Source organism: Chelonoidis abingdonii, chromosome 2 (genome assembly GCF_003597395.2).
Source record: "Chelonoidis abingdonii isolate Lonesome George chromosome 2, CheloAbing_2.0, whole genome shotgun sequence".
Taxonomy (NCBI): Eukaryota; Metazoa; Chordata; order Testudines; family Testudinidae; genus Chelonoidis; species Chelonoidis abingdonii.
In genome coordinates, this window is record NC_133770.1 from 30,438,362 (window position 1) to 30,465,874 (window position 27,513).

Sequence of the window (27,513 nt, forward strand, 5' to 3'; positions counted from 1 at the left end):
AGGCAGTGGAAGAGCTTGCTGCTGTTAACATCAGAAAAAATCCTCCACCATTGCAAATGGCAGTAATGGGACGTCATTAGTGGTGGTTTCGGAAGAGAGGCCAGAATGAATATGAAGACTGAACTAACCTGGGGTCTCTGGACGTGTTCTCTCCTGTTGAAGTTTGAGGCAGATTGATACAGCAGCTTGCATGTTACCACGTCTGTGGAGAGAGGATTTCATTCTACAGGGATGTCAGTTGGACACTTTCATCAGTCCTCAGTTCACACACACGCACTTTAGAGATGAATAATTTATTTAATGTTTGGCAGTGAGCAACTTCTATCCTCATTGGTTCAACTACAAGTGAAGGAGACAAGGACCCTATTTATGTAGTCCATCTTCTCACAATTGCACAAGTAAAGATAAAAATAGCTACCCCATTGCCACCATATAATTTACCATATACTGTTTACGCTATGGAATTTTCAGTGTTGGTCCCTCTGTGAGGCTTTTAACAATTCAGACGTATTTTGTTTTAAACCCCAGTAGAACTGCTGCAGGTTTTTTGTTTCTCTGCACTGTCTGCGGCTGTGCTGGTTACCTAGGAAACAGCTATTGGGCGGAATTCGATTTGCTTGGATGTCAGAATTATGTTTAAAGTTTCAAGGAGTAGAATGGTGCATGTAGGCTGAGAAAATGTAAATTCATAGCAATATCATTATTTGGATTTTTGGTAGCTTATACTTTGGAAAATTTGGTTAAGAAATAAATAATCAGCACTTGCATTGGGTTTCTGAAGGAAAGTGAGAGAAATTACTGCACTATCTAAATGAAGGATTTGTATAGCACAGGGACATTAATTGCTCATAGTTGCTGGGTAATAGACAGAGTTAACATATGTAACCCTAGGGTGCTCACACATGTTCAAAGTATAAATTTATTGTTTGGTTACAGCTCTGTGGGAATTGCTTGTGTAGAATGGGAGTTAGTTTCTTTCTGCTCGAGCGTGAATTAGCAGATGCAAACAGTTTTCTATAGCTCTAACCAGGGAATACATTCAAAATCAGGTTTATTGGAGGGTAGGGGAGATGAAAGTTGAGCAATGTGCATAGGAAAATGATAGATATTTCCAGCCCACAATAATGCAGTCTGTACTTCTCACGATCTCTCGGATCTCGGTATGGGTAGTAACTGACTTCAATAGTGTCAGCTGTCTCAGAAGCCTCTCAGTGCACACAGTGATGCCCAGCTCTAAAGAAATGGACTGGAGATCCTTGTGGTTGGTGACTGTTGGCATGAACTGATTTTCTGCTTTCAAGAGATATAAGAAATTGAAGTTAATAGAAAATAATTTTTACCGTTACAATCTTTCCTAATGGTTTTAAAATTGCTGCTTTACACACGTGCATGAGGCTGTCTGAGGGATGGGGTGTGTGTGTAACTAATTTAATTGTATTTCTGTCTCTGTACCAAATGTTTACAGGCTTTTTACTGTAAATGTGAATGCCTGGGTCTACCACAAATGCTCAGACAGAATCTCAAATGTGCAAGTGTCACTTGGCTCCTGCCCTGGTTACTGATAGGAGCAGTGGTCTATCCAGCACAGTTGCAGTGGTAATTTCTCTCTTGCCTACTGACAGTTCACTAAATAAAACCCAAAGTTATGTTAGAAGCAAACATCATCATTTTGTCTCATAGGCATCTGCAGACTTCGTACTTACACTATATGAAATGGAATCCAAGATGGAGGGCATATAGTAAATTGGGTCTGGTGTCCGAACACCTTGTATGAACTGGCAAATGGATTTTAAGTGAAGATGCAAGACATTTTTTAAAATTCTGGGGATAACTTAAATGCTTAAAAAATAAATGCAACTCAGATAAATCAGACTTTGCCTGATCTTTGGTCCATGAGACTCTACCTGCTGCAAGAATAGCAATGCATACTGTTTTATAAGCAAATGTTTGAAGAAACAATGTAACGGAATGATATTTTGCAAAAATCCGTCATTGCTCTGGAGGAGTGAGGAGGACTTTCATACAGTATTACAGCAGTAGAGTTGCTAAAGCAGCGTGTCATTTATGTATTAGAAGAAACTTCTGAGGAAGGGCATGCAAAAATACTGAAACTCTCACAAAAATACTTGAGAAATGTAATACTCAAACAAATGACTAGAATTACTAAAAACGTCAAATAAAAGCAAGAAACAACAATTTTGGGTGTGCTAGATGTGATAGATTTGTGCAAGATCTTTTCCTTTTGCACAGACAAAGATGTTTTTATTTGTTCGTTTTAAAAAGTTAGCTGATTTCCCTGAACTAAGAGAGAGGGTGGACAATAACAGAACTATAATTGCAAAACTTGCCGATTAGGAGAGAGAATTTTGAAAGAAAGCCAGGGTCAGGAGAGATTGACAGTTTGAAGGTGCAAAGATCTTTATCTTCCCAGCTCTCAATACACATACTCAAAATAGGAGGAGGGAATTAGTGTGTATTGAAGAGGACTTTCAAGATGAAGAGTTTAATGTGTCCTTATCGTTAAGACAGGACCATGGCAATAGATATTATTTTTTCTGATCATTAAATCTGTGAAGAGATTGTTGGAATGAATACCTTTTGAAATTTAAATTCAAAACAGGCTCTGGCAGAGGAAGTAATTTAAAAAATGACACAATTACTAAAGGTTTGTTCTGTTTCTTTCTTTTTAAAGCTAAGCTTGTTAGGTGATGCTGGTTGCTGCGTGGTTGTCATCTTGCACTATTCTCCTGGCATGTCCAAGGGTTCTTAAAAATTTTATTTTAACACTGTTAATGATGAGGATGCATGTCCTGTACTTGTGACAAATGTGCAAGCAGACAAATATATTGAAATTTTTGCTAAGCAAAAGGTACTCTTAAAGTTTCATTCACGATAGCTAGAGACAGACAGAACTTTTAATACTTAATACTGCCCAATTCCTATTCGCTTGGCAGATAGGGATATAAATGTGTATGTGAATTTTTAGTTCTAACAACACTTTTGCGTAATGTTTATTTTGTAATCATGCACATAGAATTAGTTCAAGTAGTCTGTAATCTACTTAATGGTAATTTGTTTTTTATGTTAGCGTTTGGAAATGCTTGTGAATGTGTAATATTAAAATATAATTATTATGAAGGTTAAAAAAGGGAATATTTGGGAAAGTGGAAATATAGCTAATGTTTATAATAAGGTTCAGATAAGGTGAATACTGAGATCTGAATACATTTTAGCTAATGAAATTACTTAAACCACTTGTATCCTCTTTTGAAAAGGCATGAAGTACGTGGTGCTGCAAATATCAGAACATAGCATGGAAAGGTAATTGTGGCACTATCCTTTATATAAAGAAAGGAAAGTTGGCAGTAAACTGAGTAATCTGAATGTAGACCCCAGTAAAAAAGTAGAATAAATATTTGAGTGAAAATATTAAATACTCAAGTGTAGCTTTTCATACTATCTCTTAGTTCCTAGAAGATAGAGCCATGATAATTAAATAGCATGGAAATATGAAGAACAAATGATTCCAGACCAAATTAATCATCTTAATTAAAAACTGTAAAATTTGTGGAAAAAATGCAGTTAGTGTAATATTTAGAGTTCAGTAAGGCATGTAGAACATTTTATAGAAATCTCAGGATAGGTTAGATAGTTTTCATATGAATAGGAAACCAAAGCAAGGTTCTTAAAGGATAATGTCAAATGGTGGTTTATTAGTCTGGGACATTTGTTGTCCAATAGGATACCATAAGAACTGCTGTTATGACTGGTTTTATTTAACATCTTATTAATGGTCTGGAAGCAATACAGAAGCAATACTGTAAACAGCACATTAATTAAATGTGCATGTTGCTAATTGGTGAGGTTAGAGAATGATGACGCTGAAGACAGATAAGTAACACAAGGAGATGTAGAATGGTTAAATGTGTACACTGGAAAAAAACACAATTCAACCTGAAAGGCACAGGAAAAATGTGAGCTAATACACCTGAGGAATGTTAATCTACATTTAACAAAGATACTTAATCAGAGGGACATCTGGAAAGTTATTACGTTGAAAAGTTTTTTGGTTGTTAGTCATTTGGTAGCAAAAAAGGAAGATGTGGTACTGTGGAGCACCTAGCTTCTGAACACACTAATATCAGAAGGATGTTGACAAAATCAGAACAGCAACCAAAAATGATTAAAGGAAGAGAGGGAGGGGCTATGATACCTATTGCTTGGCTAAGTTACAACTAGTGTGGGAAATTTATAATACCTGTGACACAGAGGAGGGGAAAAGATTGTTTAGTGGTCCACAGGGAGATAGTAATGGGATGCAATTGTATAAAGGAGAAAAACCGGATGAATAGGAGAATTAATTTTCTAACAGATCAGCCTAAAAGACTGTGGAACAGTCTCCTAGTGGAAGTGCTAGAAGTCCCATTATTTAGTTTTAAAAAGTATTTAAAACCTATTGTGTTGTGTTGCTGGAAATTTTGTCCTCATTTTGGAAAGAACTGAATTTTATAAAGAAATTATTTCTAAGTGCTGTGAGTTAAGTGTAAGTATTTTTACCACTGCCGAATGGTGATACTTTTCTATAGATGAAATGTATGTTTCTACTTTACATTGAAAAAGACTGAAAAAATAAGAAAATATCTTCGGTCAATTACATAACCTCCTTAAATTATATATTTAATACTCCTGACTAACAGGTTAGTAGTATGTTTCAAATGGTGCTAAGGACATCCCAAACCAGTTTGTCATGCTCAAACAGGTGAACAGAAAAGATGCCTAAGCAACTACATTAAGTTTTTCCCTTCAGAGTTAATATGGATGTATTTTGTTTTAAATCAGATGTGGTGTAGCTAACATTACTGATTTCTAATAATGGTAATATATTTTCATTTGAAACAAAAGGCAATATACAAAGATCTGAAACCCCTTACAGTCTACCTAATACTTATGAATCACCACTGGAATGCAGCTACCTCTGGGGAGAAGTGTGACAATTTGTTAATACTCTGCAAACCATTAGGCACAAAGGAACTTTTGGCCAAAGACACCAGAGCAATCCCTTACCCTTAATTTAAATAGTGATGCTATAATTAGTATACAGACTTTGTTGGTTCTGTGCAGTTACATATAAACCATATGTAGTGATACAAACCGATTAATAAACTGTGAAATAGTTGCACTAATAAAGCTAGTTCCTTGGTAAAAAGTACAAATAAATAAATAAAAAAAAATATTGATGCTTCTTAAGACCCTCTGCAAATAAACAGTATCCGTTTTTGTGACAAGGGTAGGGGATGCTAAGCAAATTTATGCGCAAGTATTACCACCCTTTCTTCCTTCACCTCAGCTTTAGTCTTTGCTGAAGCACAGGCCAGAATGTATTTTCAGAAAGCATTACACAAAGGTGAACCTCAGCACTATTGTATGTAAAACCCTGATAAATAGATGTTAGTAGCTCCCAGTCAGTTTCAAAGAGAGTTCAGAAATGTTTTAAACATTTAATGCCCCCAGAAAAGATTGTAAATAATGTAAAACATCAAAATTGCTGACTGGTCCTTGCAGATGCTGGTGAAACAGAAATCTGTAGGCTGGATTCAAAGTGGTGCAGGGTTTGGGCTCAGCTAGGTTGACCAGACAGCAAATGTGAAAAATTGGGATGGGAGTGGGAGTAATAGGAGACTATATAAGAAAAAGACCCAAAAATCAGGACTGTCCCTATAAAATTGGGACATCTGGTCACCCTAGGCTCAGCATATAAAATACACATTTTCTGGATCTCTGTATGGCTCTCACTCTGTAGGCATTCTCTTCCCCCCTCCCAAATCCAATTAAGTCAGGTGAGAATGTGCTAATCCTCTCTAGGGATATAAATACTGTTTAAAAAGTTAAAACTTTAAACAATTTAAAATATTTAAATGGCTAACCAATTAAAAAGAGCCCCCCCCCCCCCGGCGTAGCTGGGGCTGATCTGGCCCACCAGCGCAGCTGGGGCTGGAGCCCCTCTGGCCATGGTCCCCAAGAGAAGACTCCTCAGAGTCCAAAGGAGAATCTTTTGCTCTGCCCAGGGCACATCACCGGTACCCAGCCTATGTGCTGGTGGATGTTGATACTGGCCCCCCTGCCAGCACCTGGCCAACGAGTCAGTGGCCAATACAATGGTCATACTGGAACCTCTGGAGTTTTGACTTGGTGTTGGGCCCCTACTTGTCAGTGGCTTCAGACAAACAGGTTACCACTCCTTCCTACTCAGCACTGGTTCCTGTCTGCCAGGGCCGGCTCCAGGGTTTTTGCAGCAGCTCCACCGGGGTACTTTCTTCTTCGGCAGCAATTCGGCGGCAGGTCCTTCCCTTCGAGAGGGACTGAAGGACCCACCGCCAAAGAGCCCGACTTGCTGCCCCTTCCCCTTGGCCACCCCAAGCACCTGCTTGCTGAGCTGGTGTAGAGCCAGCCGTGGCGACTGCAGCACCAATCCTGGTGCTGACATCAAGGAGATGGCTCCACGGAGGATGTGGTGGAAATGGAAGAAAAGAATTGAGCCCCTCCTCCTCCCTGGACAAGGCTGTCACGGGACCCAGTAGCCTTCTTGTGCAGGATGACTTCAGGGTCCATCAGGACCCTCTGAAGTGGGTCATGGCGAACCTAGGTCCAGAGTTTGAGGAGCTCAAAGCATCAGCACACGTCTCCTCCCCATTGCTTCTCTCCCTTTCTTTAGGTGCCGTATAAGGCATGTGGATTACACTTCAGTTTCAATAGAATGCTCAGAATAGTGACCAGATCTGATCTCTGCTTTTCTCTTCCATGGATCCTAAATTCCATTCACTAAAATGATCACAACTGTTAGCTGTTAGTACCCACTGTTTAATGTCCAATGTCATTTTTTTAGGACTAGGTGATAGGTGTCTAACTGCATGAAACAACTTGGTAATCAAGATTTTGTTCTTTTTTAAAGAACTATCTTCTGATTGTCAGTCCAATTACAAAATATTTGATCAAACTTTGGGCATCTTCTATTATTTTGTTAATCACTGCTATTTTCAGTTTCCAGAAAACCTTGAGCTAATAGCATATCTGGTTATGTAATTTAGCCCGTGCACTGCCTCTCCAGCAACCAGCCAGATAATGGCGACTGAGTTTCCTTTAAAATAAGATATATATGTCTGGTGGAGTTGCTATTCTTGCTCCTGGAACACAGTGGTATTTTTAATATTTTTTCTTCTTTAATTAGATACCTAGCTGCTGATTGTGCTTCTCTGTTAATCTTCCAGAAGAGTGTTCACAAGCGTTAGCTCTTATTAGGTTCCAACAGTTTGTAGATTAGTTCGCAATCAGTTAATTTTCCCATTGTTTTTCCTTCTTCTGACAGTAAAGATCTTAAAAAACTTGTCTTGAAGTCCAGTTTATAACTGCTTTAAATTCCTCAAAAATTAACATCTTCCTATTTCCATAGAATTGAAAAATGAAGAATAGCCTAGTTTTCTTTGCTGAGAAACTTCTAACTCTGTAGAGACTGGGGAAGAGCATGGAACTTAGTGAATCTAACTTGGAAGAATAGAGAGCTGAATTATCTCTACTGGGATTTGAAACTTCAGTTCCGAAGTTTAGACATTTAAAACCTGAGACTAATGTAAACCTTTTAAAAAATAAAATAGATTTCAGTTAAGGATAATTGTCTGAAATCTTTACTTGTGGGGGTCGAAACTGTCTTTACTTGTGGCTCTACCCAGTATTATGAATAGTCCTGCTTTTAACTCTTGGTTAGTTTAGATATCTGCTTATGTGCACCCATCAGTTATGGTGGCAAAACACAATCCATTTGACTGAGACGTGGTCATACATAACCAAATATAGTCTCCAATTGTTGATCAAGTTACTGCAATATTTTTCCACATTTTTATTTGCCTGTTGTTAAGTAGTTTAATTTAAAACTCATCTGTCATGTGCTAGATACTTGGGTTTGGATGAAGAGCACAAAGCACAAGTTGGGGTCAGGGAGATGGAGTAAAAGTAGCCTGATGATTTTACTCTGAACTACCCTATCTCAAGCTCACTGTATGCAGAGCCTCATCAGCTGCGAATGACTCTGTAGGGCTGAAACATTGAACCGAAACCGCACAAGACAGAGGTCTCCTAGCTTTTATGCCTTCCCCCACCCCCCAGCTGTCCCATCTATGCTGTCAGCAGGGACGAAGTGGTATGGAACTCTGTTCATCAGCTAGTCTGCGCCACTGGAAGATCCTCCTTTTGCACTGACGACATTCTCCCAGGACTAGATACTCTGGGCTCACAGACAAAACTGCCAGATCCTTAAACACGCTCAGCTCAATAGCATACTCCTTACAGCTGAGAATCAGGAAAAATGGAAATCCTTTTTATAATAAAAATGGAATTGCTGGCAGGAAGGAGGGGTTTGTACTTCTGTCTCCCTAACGTTGAAAGAGTAGAATATACAAGGAGAAGGTTTTTAATTTATAGCCTTTTTTTTTTTTTTTTAAGCGACTTCCAGTCAGCGATAATTCCCAGCCTCTGAATTGAGGCCTTCTCTCCCTCAGGGGTTTTCCAGCTCACCAGATAATAGTTTTCTAACTTAACCATAAAGTGATGGCATTGAAAATGTGGTCTAAGTACATAAGCTCCTTAAATGTAACAGAAGCATTGATTCAGTGACACCTCTCCATGATTTTTTTTTATATTTGATTTCCCTCCCCAGTTCTTTGACTTGTAAAACTTTCTGTAATTCATTATTAGGTTTACCGTTTCTCGTGGTTATTTAAAAGGCACCTTAGCTACAGAAGCAAATCAATATTTACAGTGCATTAGTGCCACAGAGAATTTGAAGCCTTGTGATTAGAGTTCATTGCTGTTTTATCCAATCTTCAAAGAAACCACAGACATCAAATGCTATCAGCTGTCATCCTGGAATCAGTGACATTGCACTGGTCCCATGCGCACTTCATCTGGTGGTTTAATTATTGAAGCTCATTTTCTTTGATTTTTTTTTTCTTTTAATATTTCAGAGAATATCTTTTTGAAATCTATAAAATAGGAAAACCCAGAAAATTATAACCAACAACACTTTAATAGAAAATCCATTCAATGTATTTTTTGAAATAGCAATATCAGAAAAATGTAGACGGAGACGATACTTATAACTTGCAATAATTATGGGGTGGTAGAGATTAATCTGTTGGAAAAATTGTGCTTTAGCAAGGAGTGTGCGATAGAGCTACACTGGCTTGCCACCCATGTTCCAATAAGGCAAAAAGTGTCATGTTAAAATTTACTTATGTGTAACCTGGAAATAAATTTAATATGTCCTTAAGTAATTATGCTTCATAATTCATTTTTGGTAGAGTCTGGATATTAACACCTATCACTTTTATGTTTAAACATGGAATCAATTTGGGAAAGACCTCATGCTGGCTATGTACATGTCAGCAGTAGTTAGTTAGCAAGTAATATCTTCTCATTAGCAATGTGTATACAAGACTTTCCCCTCTCCTCCCCTCTCCAGCCCTTTAGGAAAGTGTCTAAGAAGTGACTGAAAATGCCTCCTTAGGCAAGCTTGTCACTAAGTGTATTATGTGTGCTGTTTCCTTTTCTTATTATATTAGTTTTTTTCCTGATGCATATTAATATTTGGGATTCCTTGTTTGTGCAACAGCTGTCTTTTTTGAAAAGACAGCACTGTTTAGCAAGGTGTAAGTGATTACCTTTTGCTGCAGAAAGATAGGCAATGAAGTGTTAATTGCCATCTCTTTCAGAAAAGTAGTCTGTAGAATTTCATGTTCTTTCCATGATTAAAATTCAGCTTAATCTACTCCGCTTATAACAGTTCATTGAAAAATCATCACATCCAGTAATTGCTAGGGAGAAAATGAAAAGGGAGGGACAGCTTGCTAGCTAATATCTATTGGATTTCTAATCTCAAATATTTCTTACAGCAAGTGAACAAAGTGGTTACATGGCTGTAAGTTATCGGTGCATGTAGTAGGGTTAAGTACTACTGGTTAGCAAATTCGAGAAATATATTCTGGTGACTGCTGTTTGGAACTGAAATATTTGGCATTTTTCTTAAGTGGCACAACTCTTACCACAGAACCACTTGCCTGACCAGGCTAATCTAATAAATGAGAGATGATGTTCAGAGCTAAGACAAGAACTAAGATACCTTTCTTAATGTGGTCACTTCATTAAGCTTTGTGGTGGTGGTGCCTGTGACTCCAGCTGTGTCATCTTTGTTATACAGTTCTCTTGGGATTCCATAGTGTTTCTTTTATTATGCTTACGATCTAGAGGATATGTGATGCTTTACTTTCAGCTACTTAGCGATGACTTACGTTTTCAAAGCCATTGCAACTTGAAAACAAAAACACAGTGTATTTGAGATGGTGTGCTGTATGAGTATATGCATATTTAATGTTCAGAAATTAGCTAGAACAAGTAAGGTAACTTCAGTGTGTGTATGCTATTCTGTAGGATTTAATTGATCCTTCTTGAAATATGCCTCTAATTACTTCTCTTCTGTTTTGATTTTATTAAATATTGTAAATCATTTGCAGAAAACATTCATATCTGTGCTGATGTAAAACTATTGTGAAAATCTTAGAGTGTAATAAAATGTAAGGTTTTGAAAGAGGAAGCAATCCAATATAATGGTAATGAAAACATACTTATTAATTTTTCTCTTTTGCTGTGTTCCCCAGTAGTGCTCATTTCAAAAAGTGGTAATTGCTGTTGGGTACTACTCACACTGAACACTTTTTAAAGACAGGAAATCATGTTGCTAAACAAATATTCATCACACTAATATTCTTGCACTGTACATTCTGGAGGGCAGGAACTGTGTCTGCGTGATATTGTAACACCACCCACAACAGAATCTCAGTGCTGATCAGGGCCTCCGTGTGCTAGCATATAAATTGACATTGCAGAGCCTGGAAAATCCACTTGTTGAATTCTTGCTGTTGAATTGTTTTCTCCTGAATGTGTGTGGGACACATGCTATCAGCTGCTGTAGAATCTAATCTTTCCTGCCAAAGGAAAAGATGGTTATGCTTCTAGCCCTACAGTTCTGAAGCATGGACCAGACGTACATCAATGTAGTGCTGTCTTCGGGCTGCTTCACTGATTCTGCTGCTGAGAGCTCAGTGTTTTCATGGATTTTTTTACCAGTTATTATTTCTGTTACTCAGAGCTCAGTTATTATTTCTGTTACTCAGCGCTTTGAAGTGCGAGTGTGGTTGCAGCACCAGCACTGGGAGAGAGGTCTCACAGCACTGCACATACTCCACATCCTTTATGGGTGTAGCTTGCAGCGCTGGGAGCCGCGCTCCCAGCGCTGCGGCACTGTTTACACTGAGGCTTTTTTCACACCCCTGAGCGCGAAAGTTGCAGCGCTGTAAAGCACCAGTGTAGCCATGGCCTATTATTGGACCAGCTTCTGTTGGTGAGAGAGACAAGCCTTTGAGCTACATGGAGCTCTTCCTCAGGTCTGGGAACTCAGGGTGTCACAGCAAAATACAAGGTTGAGCAGATAGGATATGTGCTAACTGCTCATGCTAAACTAAGGGACCATTCAAGGTGAAGTGGCCTATTAACACCCCTGTAGTCATAGGACAAAAAGGAAAGTTAGTTGGTTATAGATTGTTAGTTGGGGTTATAGATAAGCCATCGCTTTTATGATTTTTAGTGTCTAGCAAAGTTATGAATTTAAGCTCCCAGACTCATTTTATGAAAGTGTTGTGCTGGTTTCCTTTGAGGATGAGGATTAAGAGGTCAGGTATAGAGTGATCTTTTGGTGAAAAGTGTTCCACCCGCAGGATGTTAAGGGGCCACTGCACCTTGAATGCTCCCTTAGGCTATGTGCTAACTACTTATGTTAAACTATGTGTTCCACCTTGTATTTAGCTGTGACACTCTGAGACCATGTGAAGAAAAAACCCTCGACCAACATAAGTTTTGCTGGCATAAGCGCTTGTGTGCACAGTGCTGTGTCAGTGGGAGATACTCTCCTGCTGACGTAGCTACCGCCACTCATTGGAGATGGTTTTATAATACTGACGGAGCTACACAAGCGCTCTTACAGCGGCACAGCTGTATCAGTACAGTACTACATATGACAAAAATCATGACACTCTCACTCTGTTGTTGAATGGGAAAGCATTGAATGGCACAAGAGGCAGGCAATGAGGGCTGTTTGGGGAGGAGGGAAAAAAGGAGTTGGTAGAAAGGGTCACTAGAGCATATACTGCAGACTCCTTGTAGTATAATAAGTGGAACTGGAAAAAATTAATCATGTTTCAGGGGGGACCTAGTATAAGAAATCACCAGGGGCTCCCGATTGCAAGCTGACTCCCTAGCATGTATAATAAAGATTTCTTTCCTACAGTTCTTCCTACCTGCTGCATTCAGTTATTGCTAATGAAGTACTTCCCTCATCCTGCCTGCCAACTGCTGCAGCTGGAAGGCTGGGGAGTAGGGTATGGTAACACACATCCCTGTTACAGCAGCCAGGAGGTTGAGCGAGGGATAGAGTAACAGAGACACTCAACCCAAGAGGCTTTGGAGTGAGAGGAGGGTGTGCGTGTGTGCACATTTGTGCACGCGTGCTCCTTTTCAGTGGAGAGAGAGGGCTGGGGGACTTCAAATGTATTGGGTATTTATTAGCTGGTGACTGATTTGAAAGCACAGTCTAGAGTCAGCACCTTGTAGAAATCCCAGCTCCCATCTCTTTCCTGAGCAGATAGGAGGAGGGGACTGGGCTTCCTAACAGGGCATTTTTCTCAGACAAGCCTCTTCCCACATTTTGTAGTGGCTTCTAGCTAACTGGCTTAGTCTCCTGGATAGTTGGTTTCTACTACATTTTTTAAATAGCTGCAGGTAGTCTCAGGTTGGTCAATTGATTACAAAAACCTTCTAAAGTAAAAGGCGCTTAAGATACTGTAATTCTGCTTATAAAACCAAGTAGCTTCAAATAGTTCATTCCTTGGACCCACTCACTACTTGTCTTCTCTTCAGAGAAGAGGGAGTAAATGGTGGTGGTTTTTGGGTGGTGGTTTTCAGGAAATAGACCCATGTCCACTAGAGGTTTATCTGAGGTCAGAAGCTAGCCGGTCTGTGCAAACATGTTTTGGTTACAACCAGTCACCCAAGTTTTAAAATATATTTTTGTGTGTGGGGAAGAATATTCAGTTTACTTGCTGTTTATTTACAGTTTATTTTGTTCCTTAGATATGCCTCTTCATGTACGGCGTAGCAGTGACCCCGCATTGATTGGCCTCTCAACCTCTGTAAGCGATACTAATTTTTCTTCAGAAGAACCTTCCCGAAAAAACCCCACAAGATGGTCCACAACAGCAGGATTCCTCAAGCAGAACACCCCTGGGATGCCCAGTAGTCATGACAGAAAGGTACGTTTTTGTACAGCTCTGTATGTAAGGTTGTGTCTGATATATGAGCAGTGTGTCTTCATTCCAGAACCACAATTTTATTATTTTCCCTTAGTTTCAACCTTTATATCCTCTTCATCCAGTGGACATGAAATGCCACCAGAATGACGCTTTTCATGGTAGGATGTGTGGTGTTCTTAAGGATATTGTCACTTATATTCACTAATGTCTTGATGTTTGCCATAATTTTCTTTTGGAGCTTTGAGTGCTCAGCACTTCTGTAAAGCAGGCCCTAAATGCTGTCAAACATTTTCCTTAAATCTGAGTGGGCCACCTCTACAATGTGCCTGATTTTCACCAGTCTCCTCTTAAATCTTGATGTTGCTCCAGAATCTCTGTATGATAACGAGCACTATAAGCATACCAGCCAGCTGTCTAGTTTTATCTTTCTAATGTAGCAAATAAACATTTCTAGTGTTCAATTTCAGAACTGTTACTCGAGTAATTCAAAAAAAAAATTGCAGATGTTCTATTCACAGGATAACATAATTAAAGCTGAAACAGTTTCACGGTATTTTTTTCCTCCTTCATACTTTCATTTAGAATTCACTATCTCCGTGTGAGCTATGCTGGTAACTAAAGAAACCACCATGAATCTTGTTTCTGTGCGCAAGTTATTTTTTTAAACAAAAAAGATTCAAGCTATTTTTTTGTTTTGTACAGTCACCTGTTATCTTTTTCTCTCCCCTAACTGTGACAGTGAAGAAGACATTTTGTGTTGTCTAACTGTACATTCTAATGAAAATTAATTACCCACTTACATTTTCGGTTACTGTTGTGACTGTAATATACAAATTGAAAAGGGATAGAACATCTGAAATCTGATAATATTTTAGATATGTTTTTTCTTTCTCAAGTAAGTGGTTTGGTTAATCTCAGCACCAGATTTTAAATGTTAGATTACTAGATTAAATCTTATATAAAATAACAGAGATGCAGCAGAGTCGGGGCTATGTCCTCTGACAAATACATGTTTTTTTGCAAAAGAACACTCCGTTCTCGTGTGGTATTCTTCCATCTTTTCAAAATAAAAATCCTGCCTATGAAAAGGATCTACAGTGAAGTATCGTGCAGTGAGTAAAATGTCTAGAGCCAATTTTTTAAAGGAGCCTCAGTCTGGTTCTGCAATTGACTGTGTGTGCAAATTATAGCATGTAGATGTCTACTTGATCTGCAAGTCAAATCTGATAGTTAAATGTCTAATTTCTGTCACTTGCACCTGTGCTTGATTGTGAACACATTAGAAGTCATTTTGGAAAATTTGACTTTTAATGTTTCAATAAAAAGAACAAAATGGGTTAGAGAATTATCTGTGCAAAATGCCAACATTTTCAGTTAATTTATCTGAAATGATAATGAGATTATACTTCATTACTCAAGAAACATGGATATTGAAAAGAGGGCCATACCTAGCATGAACAGCCTCCTTGAGTGTCTCAAGCTAGCATTTGGAGGGATTTAAAGAGCAGCCAAGCTTCCACTCCCGCCTCCGTGCATCATTAGCTGTTCAGTATGTACTTACTTTTGATTTTCATGAAAATATTTGAAGTGCACTGGAGCATGGGATCCCTGGAAATAAACATGGTGACCAAGGTGGAAAGGAATTCAATTGATCTAATGTAGTGATGGGAAGCTGGGCACAAGAGAGCATTAAATCAAGAAGATGGGAGAGAATTAGTGTAGTTTAGTACAGCAGATATTGATAATGAATCTTTTAAAATGCTTTTTCTTACATACCATCTGCATTAATCTTTTGAGTGAAGCAGATTGCTCAGAGTATTAGTTTCTGGTTGGTAAGATGTTGCAAAGAACTGAAAGTAAACAATACAGTCAACTGCTCATGTAAACATTTTGTGTATTAACCTCATTCTGAGTGCAGTTACATTAAAGCTGTTCTGTTCATTCCCTCTGGGGCACCTGGCATTGGCCAATGTTGGAAGACAGGATACTGGGCTTGATGGACCTTTGGCTGACCCAGTCTGGCCGTTTTTATGTAAATAGATTTATGTTTTAGTGTATTCATTGATATCTCTTATTGCCAGTCCAAAAATGTTAGTCCACGTTTTGCAGAGAATCCCAGTTATGGCTCTTAAGAATTTCTGATAAGTATTTTTCTGTATCTCCTCTCCATTACCAATTTTATAAAATTGTAGCTACAAACATTTATTTCATTTGTGTCAGTATAAAATGTGCAAATATATCAGTTTTGATGTCTTTGTCATCAGATAGCTCTGGAGGACTGATACTGAGCTCTTGCAACATGTAAAACTCCTTGCCTAAGACATTTTCATAGCTACTTAGACTGTCTGGCCAATAGGAACCTGTCACTTTTTAATTTGTTTCTTCTTTATCCATTCAGATAATGACTGGAGGTGAAACTGCCTTGTTCCAAACTGTTTCATTGCATATGAACAGCAAGTGCAATTCAAGAAAAGTAGTTAGAACATTCTTAGTTTTCTGCTTTGTGTATGGGGTTAGAGGTAACACCCATCTATCCTGTGTGGGCAATTGGCACTGGATGGTGTTTTCACTGCAGTTCTACCTTCTGGCTGTCTTATAGCTACTGTGACATACTATTTTACTATTCCTGTGCTGCAGCTTGCTGCTCTGTTCCCTATAGTGTCTGTGCTTCCACTGTAGAGTTGCGAGGAAAGCAAGGAGGAGAAGACAGCTTCCATCCGCTGATCCTAAACAGTGGTGTTGGCTACTTAGGTTATACTCAAGTGGGTAAGAGAAGAAGTGTCTGATAGGTGAAGACTCCATAGAGTTGGGAGGAAAGACCACTTCCAGGGCAGCAGGAAACAACACACATCATGTAGAAAGGTTTATTTCTCATGGGCACAGGGCAGATCCCAGGACAGGGTTTGCATCCTCCTGGGTAGGCAGGATTTTGAACACCAAGACAGCAGTAAGGCTCCCAAGGTGAATGGAAGAGAAGAGAAGGCAGTGGGATTGCCACTGTCCCAGCAAGACTACAGGGAGGCAGGATGTGGGTTTCTTGGGAAGAGGGAAAGGGGAAAAGAATGAGATGTTCCACAAGAACTGTGGGAAAAGCAGGCTTACTGCTGCTTTTCGTCACCCCCAATGGCCTGGCTTGGAGGTAGCAGGCAGCCAGGCTTTTTCTTGTACCCAGGAAACAGTTACAGGCAGTGGGTCCCAGAATCGGCTGTGGAAGGGGATCAGAGTCCCCAACAGGAGACCTTTATAGTTTGAATGAGTTTTGAACTTTAGGATGCTTTGGAAGCAAACACAGACTGAACCTTTTGGATTCTCCGCTCTCTGTATTCTGTGTGCTTTAGCAATGTTGCATTACCATGAAGAAACATCACCACATATTATTGTGATGTCACAGTACACGGTCTTGGGATGGAAAAGGAGGGTTTTGGTGGATTTCTGTTTTTTGTCTTGGCTATCTGGGAAAGCAGCCTGAAACCTGTATTAGTTTTAAAGTGTTCCCAGTTGAGAGGCTCTTTAAATACACTGCTTGGTGAACCCCAGGGCTTCTGTTTATTTGAAGATTTATTTCTGGAGAAAGATTATAATGTTGGCAACTGCACTCAGATGAGTAATCCCCACCTACGTGAGTAATCTTATTGAAATGATTAGAGTGACTCTTCTGAGTATATGTTTACAGGATAGGGTCCATATTTCTCACCACCTGTACACCCGTTCTCTCCATTCCTTTCACCAACTTATTTTGATTAATTCTGGAATATTTTTTTTCTTATGTTTGGTACATCTACAGTAATTAAGGGGGCTCAAGTTAATTCTTCAGCTCTTATTCCCTCAAGTTATTAAATAAAAAGAAAGTTGGTAACAAAAACATGTCCCAAATTTTCCCATGTCATTGGTTTGCAAACTGTAATTTTGACTTTTCTTTAGTCCTCCTGACAAAAAATAAAATAATCTTATGTGCATTTTCTGCCACAGTAAAATATCGTATGAAAGTGTGATTTGTGCATAGATTCATAGATTCATAGACTCTAGGACTGGAAGGGACCTCGAGAGGTCATCGAATCCAGTCCCCTGCCCTCATGGCAGGACCAAATACTGTCTAGACCATCCCTGATAGACATTTATCTAACCTACTCTTAAATATCTCCAGAGATGGAGATTCCACAACCTCCCTAGGCAATTTATTCCAGTGTTTAACTACCCTGACAGTTAGGAACTTTTTCCTAATGTCCAACCTAAATCTCCCTTGCTGCAGTTTAAGCCCATTGCTTCTTGTTCTATCATTAGAGGCTAAGGTGAACAAGTTTTCTCCCTCCTCCTGATGACACCCTTTTAGATACCTGAAAACTGCTATCATGTCCCCTCTCAGTCTTCTCTTTTCCAAACTAAATAAACCCAATTCTTTCAGCCTTCCTTCATAGGTCATGTTCTCAAGACCTTTAATCATTCTTGTTGCTCTTCTCTGGACCCTCTCCAATTTCTCCACATCTTTCTTGAAATGCGGTGCCCAGAACTGGACACAATACTCCAGTTGAGGCCTAACCAGCGCAGAGTAGAGCGGAAGAATGACTTCTCGTGTCTTGTTTACAACACACTTGTTAATGCATCCCAGAATCACGTTTGCTTTTTTTGCAACAGTATCACACTGTTGACTCATATTTAGCTTGTGGTCCACTATGACCCCTAGATCTCTTTCTGCCATACTCCTTCCTAGCCAGTCTCTTCCCATTCTGTATGTGTGAAACTGATTGTTCCTTCCTAAGTGGAGCACTTTGCATTTGTCTTTGTTGAACTTCATCCGGTTTACCTCAGACCATTTCTCCAATTTGTCTAGATCATTTTGAATTTTGACCCTGTCCTCCAAAGCATAATTGTTACACATTGAATCAGAAACTTAAAAAATAATAAACCACTATCTGAGCCCCATGGCACAAGCCATGAGTTGTGTAGCTTTAGTAATATGTGAGTTGAGTTCATGCAAAACACTTATCAAGTGTTTTTTCCCCCCCCTCAGATGCCATATCTTGGCTGCCCGTGCCATAGACATTACCATACTGTATGAACATTGAGTGTAGTATCTTATGTCTAATGCTGATTACAAGGTAATTCAGCCCTTTTTTTCTTAGTGTGCTAAGCAGGTACTTTTTTCATTTACACATCTATGACCATGAGGAATGGGGTGGCATTACTAAATATCAAACCAGCTTTGATTCTGTGTCACTGTGTCAAGGTTTGTCTGGTAACCTCACCTGCTTAATACAAATGTATGGCATGGACGTTTGGTTTTTTAAAGACAGTACCCTAATGTGATTTTCTGCAGTTGAATTGTATGTCATTGCATTAAGGATCAACACTGCTGCCATAACCCGAAGAAGTGAAAATGTATACTTAGATGAAAGAGAGATCAAGAGACAGCTGGGAAAGGGAAAAATGAATGTGCATTGACTTGCTTGTTTTTTCTCTTTCTCTCACATTAATCTACCTGAAGCAAAGCAAATGGCATGTAGCATGCTCTGCGAGGGTGGATCAGTAACAGCAAACACACAGCTGAGTTTACTTGGTGCACAAGTTTTTTTTCTCAGAAAGAACAGGAGTACTTGTGGCACCTTAGAGACTAACAAATTTATTTGAGCATAAGCTTTTGTGTGCTACAGCCCACTTCTTCAGATGCATAGAATGGAACGCACAGAGAGAAGATATTTATACATACAGAACATGAAAAGGTGGTAGTAGCCATATCAACTCTAAATGGCTAGTTAATGAAGATGACCAGTTATCAGCAGGAGAAAAAAAACTTTTGAAGCGATAATCAGGATGGCCCATTTCAGACAGTTGACAAGAGGTGTGAGGATACTTAACATGGGGAAATGACCTTTTCCTGTTCTGTATGTATATATAACTCCTTACTATATATTCCATTCTATGCATCTGAAGAAGTGAGCTGTAGCCCATGAAAGCTTACGCTCAAATAAATTTGTTAATCTCTAAGGTGTCACAAGTACTCATGTTCTTTTTGCAGATACAGACTAACATGGCTGCTACTCTGAAACCTGTCATTATGCAAGTTTTTTTCTATTTGTATTTGCCATTTAGTCAGCAGCCACTTTTTTGTAGTGTTTTCATCTTAATGGGCCTCACTGAAGGAAAGACTGGCCTAATTTGTATGAATAAATTAAGCAATCTTTGCTGTCTTTTTGGTTAGGAATCTCATTTCAGTGTGCATTGTAAACTAGGGAGGGAGGTAGTTCATGTGGGAAGCATATGGACATTTTTAACAAGTAAATCTCTCATCAAGGGTCCAGTCCCTCATCTCTAATGCATTGAATTTCCCCACCTTCTCCTCTTGCAAGGGGTACTTGTTGATTCTTCTTCAAGTAATGTCTCTGTTCTAATCCCACAAAACCAAACACCCTAGCCCTGCCCCTTCCCCAAGGCATGTCCCCCGCTCACTACATTTCCCCTCCCTCGGTGGCTTGCTCTCCCCCACCCTCACTCATGTTCACTGAGCTGGGGCAGGGGCTTGTGGTGGGGGACGGGGTGAGGGCTCTAACTGAGGGTGCAGACTCTGGAATGGGCCTAGAACTGAGGGGTTCAGGGTGTGGGAGGGGGCTCCGGGCTGGGGAAGGGGGTGCAGGAAGGGGTTTGAGCTCCAGCTGGGGGTGCAGTCTCTGGGGTGGTGCCAAAAGTGAGAGGTTCAAGGTGTGAGAGGGGGCTCTGGGCTGGGGTGCAGGAGGGATTGCGGGCTCTGTCTGGGGATGTGGGCTCTGGGGTGGGACCAGGGATGAAGAGTTTAGGGTGTGCGAGGGGGCTCTGGGATGGGGGTTGAGGTGCAGGGGGGTAAGGGCTCCATCTGGGCGTGCAGGTGCTGGGATGGGGCTGAGCGGTTTGGGGTGCAGAAGCGAACTCCAGGATGGGGGGATTCAGGGCTGGGGCAGGGGTTGAAGCATGAGCTTACCTCCAGTGGCTCCCGTTCAGTGGCACAGCGAGGGGGCTAAGGCAGGCTTCCTGCCTGTCCTAACACCATGGACCGAGCTGCACTCTGGAAGCAGCAAGCAGGTCCATCTCCTAGGTGAAGGCACGGCAGGCGGCTTTGTGCGCTGCTCTCACCCACAGGCACTGCTACTGCAGCTCCCATTGGCTGTGGTTCCTGGCCAGTGGGAGTGCAGAGCCTGTGCTCAGGGTGGAGATAGTGTGCGGAGCCCAGTGGCCCCCTTGCCTAGGAGCTGGACCTGCTGACTGCTTCCAGGGCACAGCATGGAGCCAGAACAGGTAGGCACTAGCCTGCCTTAGCTCCGCAGCACTGCCAACCGAACTTTTAACAGCCCGACTGGTGGTGTTGACTGGAGCTGCCAGGGTCCCTTTTCGACTGGGTGTTCTGGTCAAAAACCGCACACCTGGTCATGCTGCCCTATGAGTGCTCCACTGTAGGTGTGTCTGTGTCCTTCCGCTGCTGATCAGAAAATTTTAGTAGCAGTCTGTCCCACCTGTGTGTACGTTGCTTCTCACTTGCCTGGAGGCTAGCCAGCTGGTGCTGGTAATCCCTCCTCAGTTCCTTCTGAGCTCCCGCTGCCTAGAGATGGAGCTAGAGCTGTCTGTTCATGGATCTTAACTCCCTTTAGATTTGTTAATTTTAGTTTTCCCTGAAGCTTTTTTCTATGTTACCTTGTTCGTATTTTGTTGCCTTTGCCAAAAGAAAGAAGAAAGGGTTTGTTTTTTGCCAACACCAATGGAGGGGGGACCACCCTGGACAGCAATATTCCCAGTTTCCCAGATCCCACTCCTTGTGCGTGGAAGCATTGAAGTTATGGAACCTAGTCCATTTCCCACAAGGCTTTAATGTCAGCAGCCTATCTGCCAGCAATAAACAACACGACAGCAGAGGACCTCAGTTGCAAGTTCTCGTTTGACCCCGAATGGGAAGTAAATTTGATGGTCCTAAACGAAGTATTCCAATAATGCGGGAGACAGACAGTAGATCTGTTTGTTACTTACCAGAACAAGAAATGCCCTGTGTACTGCTCTAAAGCTGGGATCCGACAACCCTCCGTGTGGAACACTCTCTTACTCTCATGGGACAAGAGTTTTCTATGCCTTTCCCCCATTACTTCTACTTCTGATGCGTCCCCAGCTCCTCAGCCCCAGCGGGACCCCAGTCCCTGCTGCCCTGCACCGGCCCATCAGAGGGATCTTGGTTAACAGTTAACTGGTTAAAGGATATTTTAAGAATTTAACTGGTTAACTTTTTAAATTGATATTTACATCACTAGTTCCTGATTGCCATTACATCAGCAAGAAGGATAGGGGAGATAGTGGCCCTGATGGTGCATTCACCCTTCACTGTGTTTTTCCCTGACAGAGTCATTCTTCACACACGTCTGAAGTTCACTCCTAAGGTGATATCTGCTTTTCATATAAACCAGCTTATTCAACTTCCTCCTTTTCCCTCACCTTTTCCAAGACTGTCCCTCTATCGGAAATCTGCAGAGCAGCTACCTGGGCATCTGCACACACCTTTGCAGAACACTATGCCATCCTGGAGGATTTAGCTGCAGATGCCAAATTTGGTGCCACAGTGCTGTCATCCATAACAGTCTCGACTCTGAAACCCCAGTCTCTAGTAGTGGGCACTGCTTGGGAACCATCTATAGTGGAGCACACATAGGAACACTACTTGAAGCAGTAAGGATGGTTCTTAGAGATGTGTGTCCATATGGTGCTCCATGACTCACCCTCCTCCACTTTACTTTGGCGTTCTAGTAATTGTCTTTGTGCATGTTGGCTAGCCTCATGGTAAGCTAGGAGCAGCGTGAGCGGGACGGACCAATACCAAAATTCTCCAATCAGCAGCGCAGGGACTCAGACATACCTGCAAACACCTACAGGGGGACACATCTTGAAGAACCATTGTTACTGCACAAGGTAACTACTTCTTCGAGTGATTGCTCATGTCCATTCAACTTAGGTGTGTGTGCTCGCCATGTGCACCAGTCCTGGAAGTTGTCCCTCAGCAGTTTCCATAGGGGACCGGTTCCAGTGCCCCAGGAGTGGCGTGCACATGCCACGGTATAGAGGGCACTGCCAGTTCCCCCCACCCGCAGTTCCTTCTTGCCTCCAGTGACAGTCTTGGAACTATTGCTGCTTCAGTTAGTGCTGTAGCTGCTCATTCGTATGAACGAGGTTTCTTCTGTACTATGTTGTGTATAGTTTTCTGTTAGTGTTTGTAAATCCCTTAGCTATAGTTAGAAACTTTATAGGTCACAAATGGGACTTTGTCTCAGGATGTGGCATGCCCTGATTTCCAGGCTTTAAGCCCTGTGATTGTTGCAAGGGACAACCCTAAAACCCTGCTCCAATTGGACTCCAGGTGGAGTGACTGGCACCAGTCTGGACAGAGCCACTGTTCCGCTCCAGCCTGGTCACCTGGAAGCAAACGCTTGGGATCCAGCCCTGACCGCGGGACAAGCTCCGGTATTGGCAGTACTGGCTACGTTGTCGGCATTGAAACTGGACCCATGGCCTCAGGTTCCGGTTCCCGTGGAGGTTCACCCAGCCCTCCCAGGCTGTCTGCTCAGTGTCCAGAGCCTCAGAGAGACCAGCTGCCTCTCTCTCACACCCTCCTCCGGTGCATTAAGCCTTGGGCGCGAGGACCCCCAAGTCCAAGAGGGAGCAGAGGAGCAAGCCTCTGGGCCACCAATGGCTGTGGAGGACCTTACGGCACTGGCATCTTCCTCATCATTGCCAGGTGAGGCTATAACGAGGTCCCCTCTCCCAGTTCCTCCTGATGACACTAAAGTGCACAAGGAACTACTGAAGAGGGTCGCTGCCAACCTGGGTCTTCAGGTGGAGAAGCTAGAGGAGACTTCGGACTCTCTCTTCAATGTCCACTTCTCCATGGCACCGGCCAGGGTGGCTCTGTCCCTTCATGATGGGGTTTCTAAGATTACTAATGCCTGTGGCAAACTCCCTCCTCCCTGCCACCCATCTCCAAGAGGGCTGAGCGCAAGTATTTTGTGCCATCTAAAGGCCACGAGTACCTGTATACCCACCCTGCTACCAACCCCCTAGTGGTAGAAATGGTTAATCACAGGACGTGACAAGGTCAACCTGGGGCTCCCTCTAAGAACAAAGACTCCAAGAGACTAGACTTGTTTGGGCATAAAGTTTATTCATCCTCTAGCCTCTGGCTGAGGGTAGCCAACAATCAGGCCCTCCTGGGACGCTATGATTTTAATATGTGGCAAGTTCGAGGGCTCCCTTTCTGAGGCTTCTAGGAAGGAGTTCCGGGGTATTATGGAGAAGGCCATGACTGCAGCCAGGGTGACACTCCAGGCAGCATCAGATGTGGCAGACACTGCCACCCAAACCATGGCCTTGGCTGTTGCCATGTGCCACACCTCCTGGGTACTCTGCTCTGACTTGTCCACGGAGGCTCAGCAGTCGATGCAAGATCTCCTTCAATGGACAAGCCCTGTTTGCGGAACAAATGGACAACAAGCTCCATGGCCTAAAAGACTCCTGAATGACTCTTAAAATGCTACATCAACAGGCAAGGCAGAGCAGGATCCTCGGCCCTTTGCCAAGAGGCATTCCGTCTCTGGGAATTATGCATTGACCACAGAATCCACTTAGAAGCATGTCACCTTCCAGGTGCCAGGAACACGCCAATGGATCACTTAAACAGGGACTTCTCCTCTCACCACGAGTGTGTGCTCCACCCAGAGGTAGCTGGCATGATCTTCCAGAGGTGGGGAACTCCTCAAGTGGATTTGTTCACCACCAGGCAGAACAGGAGGTACCACAGGTTTTGCTCGAGATGGAGTCTGAGCAAGGGCTCCCTCTGCTACGCCTTCCTCCTGCAGTGGGCAGGAAGCCTGATGTATGCATTCCCTCTGATTCTGTTCATCAACAAGGTACTAGCGAAAATCAAGTGGGACAAGGTGCAGGTTATCATGATCGCCCCGTCGTGGCCTCGCCAGTACTGGTTCGGGACACTATCAAACTTGTCAGTGATCCCACCCTGGCCTCTGCCGAACCGACCAGATCACAGGATCACAGCTGACTTTTGCGCCCCAACATCATGTTCCTCCTCCTCCTCAGCGCGGATATTGCGTGGCTGAACCAAATGAACAGGCCTGTTCAGATGGGGTCCAGAAGGTCCTCCTTGAGAGTAGAAAGCCCTCGACTAGGCAGACTTACCTGGCAAAGTGGACGAGGTTCTCCTGCTGGGCGACCAAACCCTTCGCATTCTTCAGTGCAGTCGATCTTGGAACCAGGGCCTGGTTCATTTGAGGAACCAGGGCCTGGCACACTCCTCTAACAAGGTGTTTCTGGTGGCCATTTTGGCCTTTCATCTGCCAATGCAGGGGCAGATGGTATTCTCCCGGAAATACGATGGTCAGGTTCCTTAGAAGCCTTGAGAGACTCTTTCCTCAAGTTTAGTCCCTGGCCCCTCAGTGGGATCTCAGCTTGGTTCTGTCCAGACTCATGGGCCCGCCCTTTGAGCCTTTGTCCTCGTGCTCCCTGTCTCATCTGTCGTGGAAGGTAGCTTTCCTGGTGGTGGTGGTGATGGAGAGGCGAGTCTCCGAGCTGCGAGTCCTGACCTCAGAACCGCCAGACATGGTTCAGCGCCGGCTCCACCCGGCCTTCCTTCCCAAGGATGTGTCTGCTTTCCACATGAGCCAGGACATCTTCCTTCTGGTCTTCTGCCCCGTGAGACTAGTGAAGAGAAGTGCCTTCATGCTTTGGACGTAAGAAGGAATCTGGCTTTCTACCTATATAGGGCAAAACTTTTCCATAAGTTGACTCAGATTTTCATCTCTACAGTTGATAAGATGAAGAGCCTCCCAGTGTTCACACAGAGGATTTCCAGTTGAATCACCTCTTGCATTTGGACCTGCTACAAGTTGGTGGGGGTCTCTCCGCTGCCAATCGTCAGAGCCCACTTGACCAGAGCGCAGATGTCTTTGGTGGTTTACCTGGCACACTTCACGATCCAGGACATCTGTCAAGCCGCGACATGATCCTCAGTGCACACGTTCATGGCCCACTATGCCATCACTCAGTAGGCCAGGGACAATGCTGGTTTTGGCAGAGCTGTGTTGCAATCTGCAAATCTGTGACCTCCTACCCACCTCCGAGGGGTACTGCTTGGGAGTCACTTAAGTTGAATGGACGAGCAATCACTCGAACACCAGTTATGGAGTAGATAACTGTCTTTTTCTAATGGGGCTGGCCAGCATAATAGAATCTGCCAAAAGGAGCAAGCCAAAGAAATGAGCTCACGGATGGTAACTTTCTGGGAAACAGTGAAAGATGTAGCCCTTGTTGACACTCTCCTTTTGTGTCTGTATATATCAAATGCTTAAAGTTTCCTTTTCTGTTTTTTCAAATGGAACATTTCCATATGTGAGAAGAGTGCTTCTTGGTATGGAAAAGCCTTAAGTGACAGAGCAGTCAGTGGTAGGACCCCAAAGTTCAAACCCATGTCGGTTGACTCAGTCCTGTGCCTAATCTGCTCGACCACAGCACTCAATTTTTCCATCTGTAAAATTGTTTTTAACTCCTTTCAAGTAAAAATCTATGTTCTGGACTGAAGATATTTATAGCCATAGATAGGTAGGGCAGATATTAGCCCCACTTTACATCTAGGGTAACTGAAGTGCAATGTGTGAGTGGATTGTCTAGGAGGCACTGTAGCTAGAAAGTTCAGGCCTCAGACTGAAAGTTTGTGACCTGAATCCAAATCCTGATTCTGGGACCTCTGAGCCTCACATTCCCACATGTAAAATGGAGGTAACGTTTAGAAGCTGAATAATGTTTGTAATGTGCTATATAAGTACAAAGGCCAGTCAGTGGTAATAGAGTTCAGGTCCTTGTCACTCTTAGATGTGTGTTTAAACCATTAGACTACACATGCAACCCCCTTCCTTCAAAATTTAAAGTATGACTTTTTGAGCAAAAGTGACCGTTGAAATGTTCAAATTGTCAAGAATATAGTTTGTATGAAATTTCTTTGGAAATTATTTAAATTTTGGAAAATTGCTCCAATTTAAAGAAGTTTGGTGTACTTGAGACCCGGTTAGTTTCAACAAACAGAACTGTCATACTTTTGCCCAGCTTTGAGGTGGAGCTTTTTTTTTTTTTTTTAAGACCTTGGGGTTTTGTCATTTGAGATGCAGAGAAAGAACACATCTACAAATGCTGAATTAATAAAGCTGCTGAAATAAGTTATTGTTGATTTGCTGGAAAATGAAATACATATACAGTAGCTGGATAAAAATGTAAAGATATATATTTTTTCTTTCTTTGCTTTGTGATGGGGCACTTTGCTGTCACCTTGTCAGGAGGTGGTGAAATAGCTTAGATCAAATGTACCCAAACAGAACTTAAAATCATAATATAAAATTGTGTGGTTTTCCTCTCACGTACTGTGTAAGATTCAGGAGTTTTCTGTCAAAGCTGCTGCTGCTGTTTTAGTGCAATAAAAATTAAAATCCCAATCTCTGTGGGTGACCTCAGCATTCCTACCTTTCAAAACAAAACTAAATACATATTTCTCATCTGTTTTTTATTTTTTTTTCCTTCTTGCTGTGGTGAGGGCCTGCAAAATGCTTTATAAAATCACTGCAGCAAGTTGGGAATGAGAGTCGTGAAATGAAAAATCCTTGCCTAGTGCTCATATTGATAACGGGTGGTGCTATACATTTACTCCTCTGCTATTCTGTTTGCTGAGTGCTGTGCACACAGACAGACAATATTCTGCTGAGATGAAGCCAAAAGCCAACCAAGACCAGAAGTGTCAACCCCCGCCTTTCAATAAAATGTTTGCTTTTAAGGTTATTTCCCCCCTTTTTCCTTCCCTTTACCTAATCTCATCCCTTCATATTTGTTAAAGAGAATCCATCCACTTATCCCTCCATCCCCAAGAAAATAGAATAACATTAATAGTCAGATGCTGGGGGAAAAGGATGAAGATGAAGTGGATAAGGTACTGGACTTATTGTCTGAAATCTGCCTTCAGTTCCCATTCTTCCCCTGTGAGGTTGGGGAAATCATGTAATCTTTCTCTACTTCAGTTCTCAATCAGTAAAATGGGGATAATAATCATGAG

At 42.0% G+C, this 27,513-nt stretch overlaps 2 protein-coding genes across 9 annotated transcripts in view; one reads left to right on the top strand and one right to left on the bottom strand.

Annotated features, from left to right (window-relative positions):
* Positions 1–27,513, top strand: part of PARD3 (par-3 family cell polarity regulator) — a 649,228-nt gene that overhangs the window by 276,341 nt on the left and 345,374 nt on the right. For all 8 annotated transcript variants that reach the window (XM_075062225.1, XM_075062229.1, XM_075062224.1 and 5 more), the window contains exon 4: positions 13,231–13,409. In XM_075062225.1, coding sequence (XP_074918326.1) covers positions 13,231–13,409 — 179 coding nt within the window. The remainder of the gene's footprint in view (positions 1–13,230; positions 13,410–27,513) is intronic.
* LOC116836441 (uncharacterized) overlaps positions 1–27,513 on the bottom strand; it is a 149,572-nt gene that overhangs the window by 35,529 nt on the left and 86,530 nt on the right. The gene's annotated exons all lie outside the window — the stretch shown is intronic.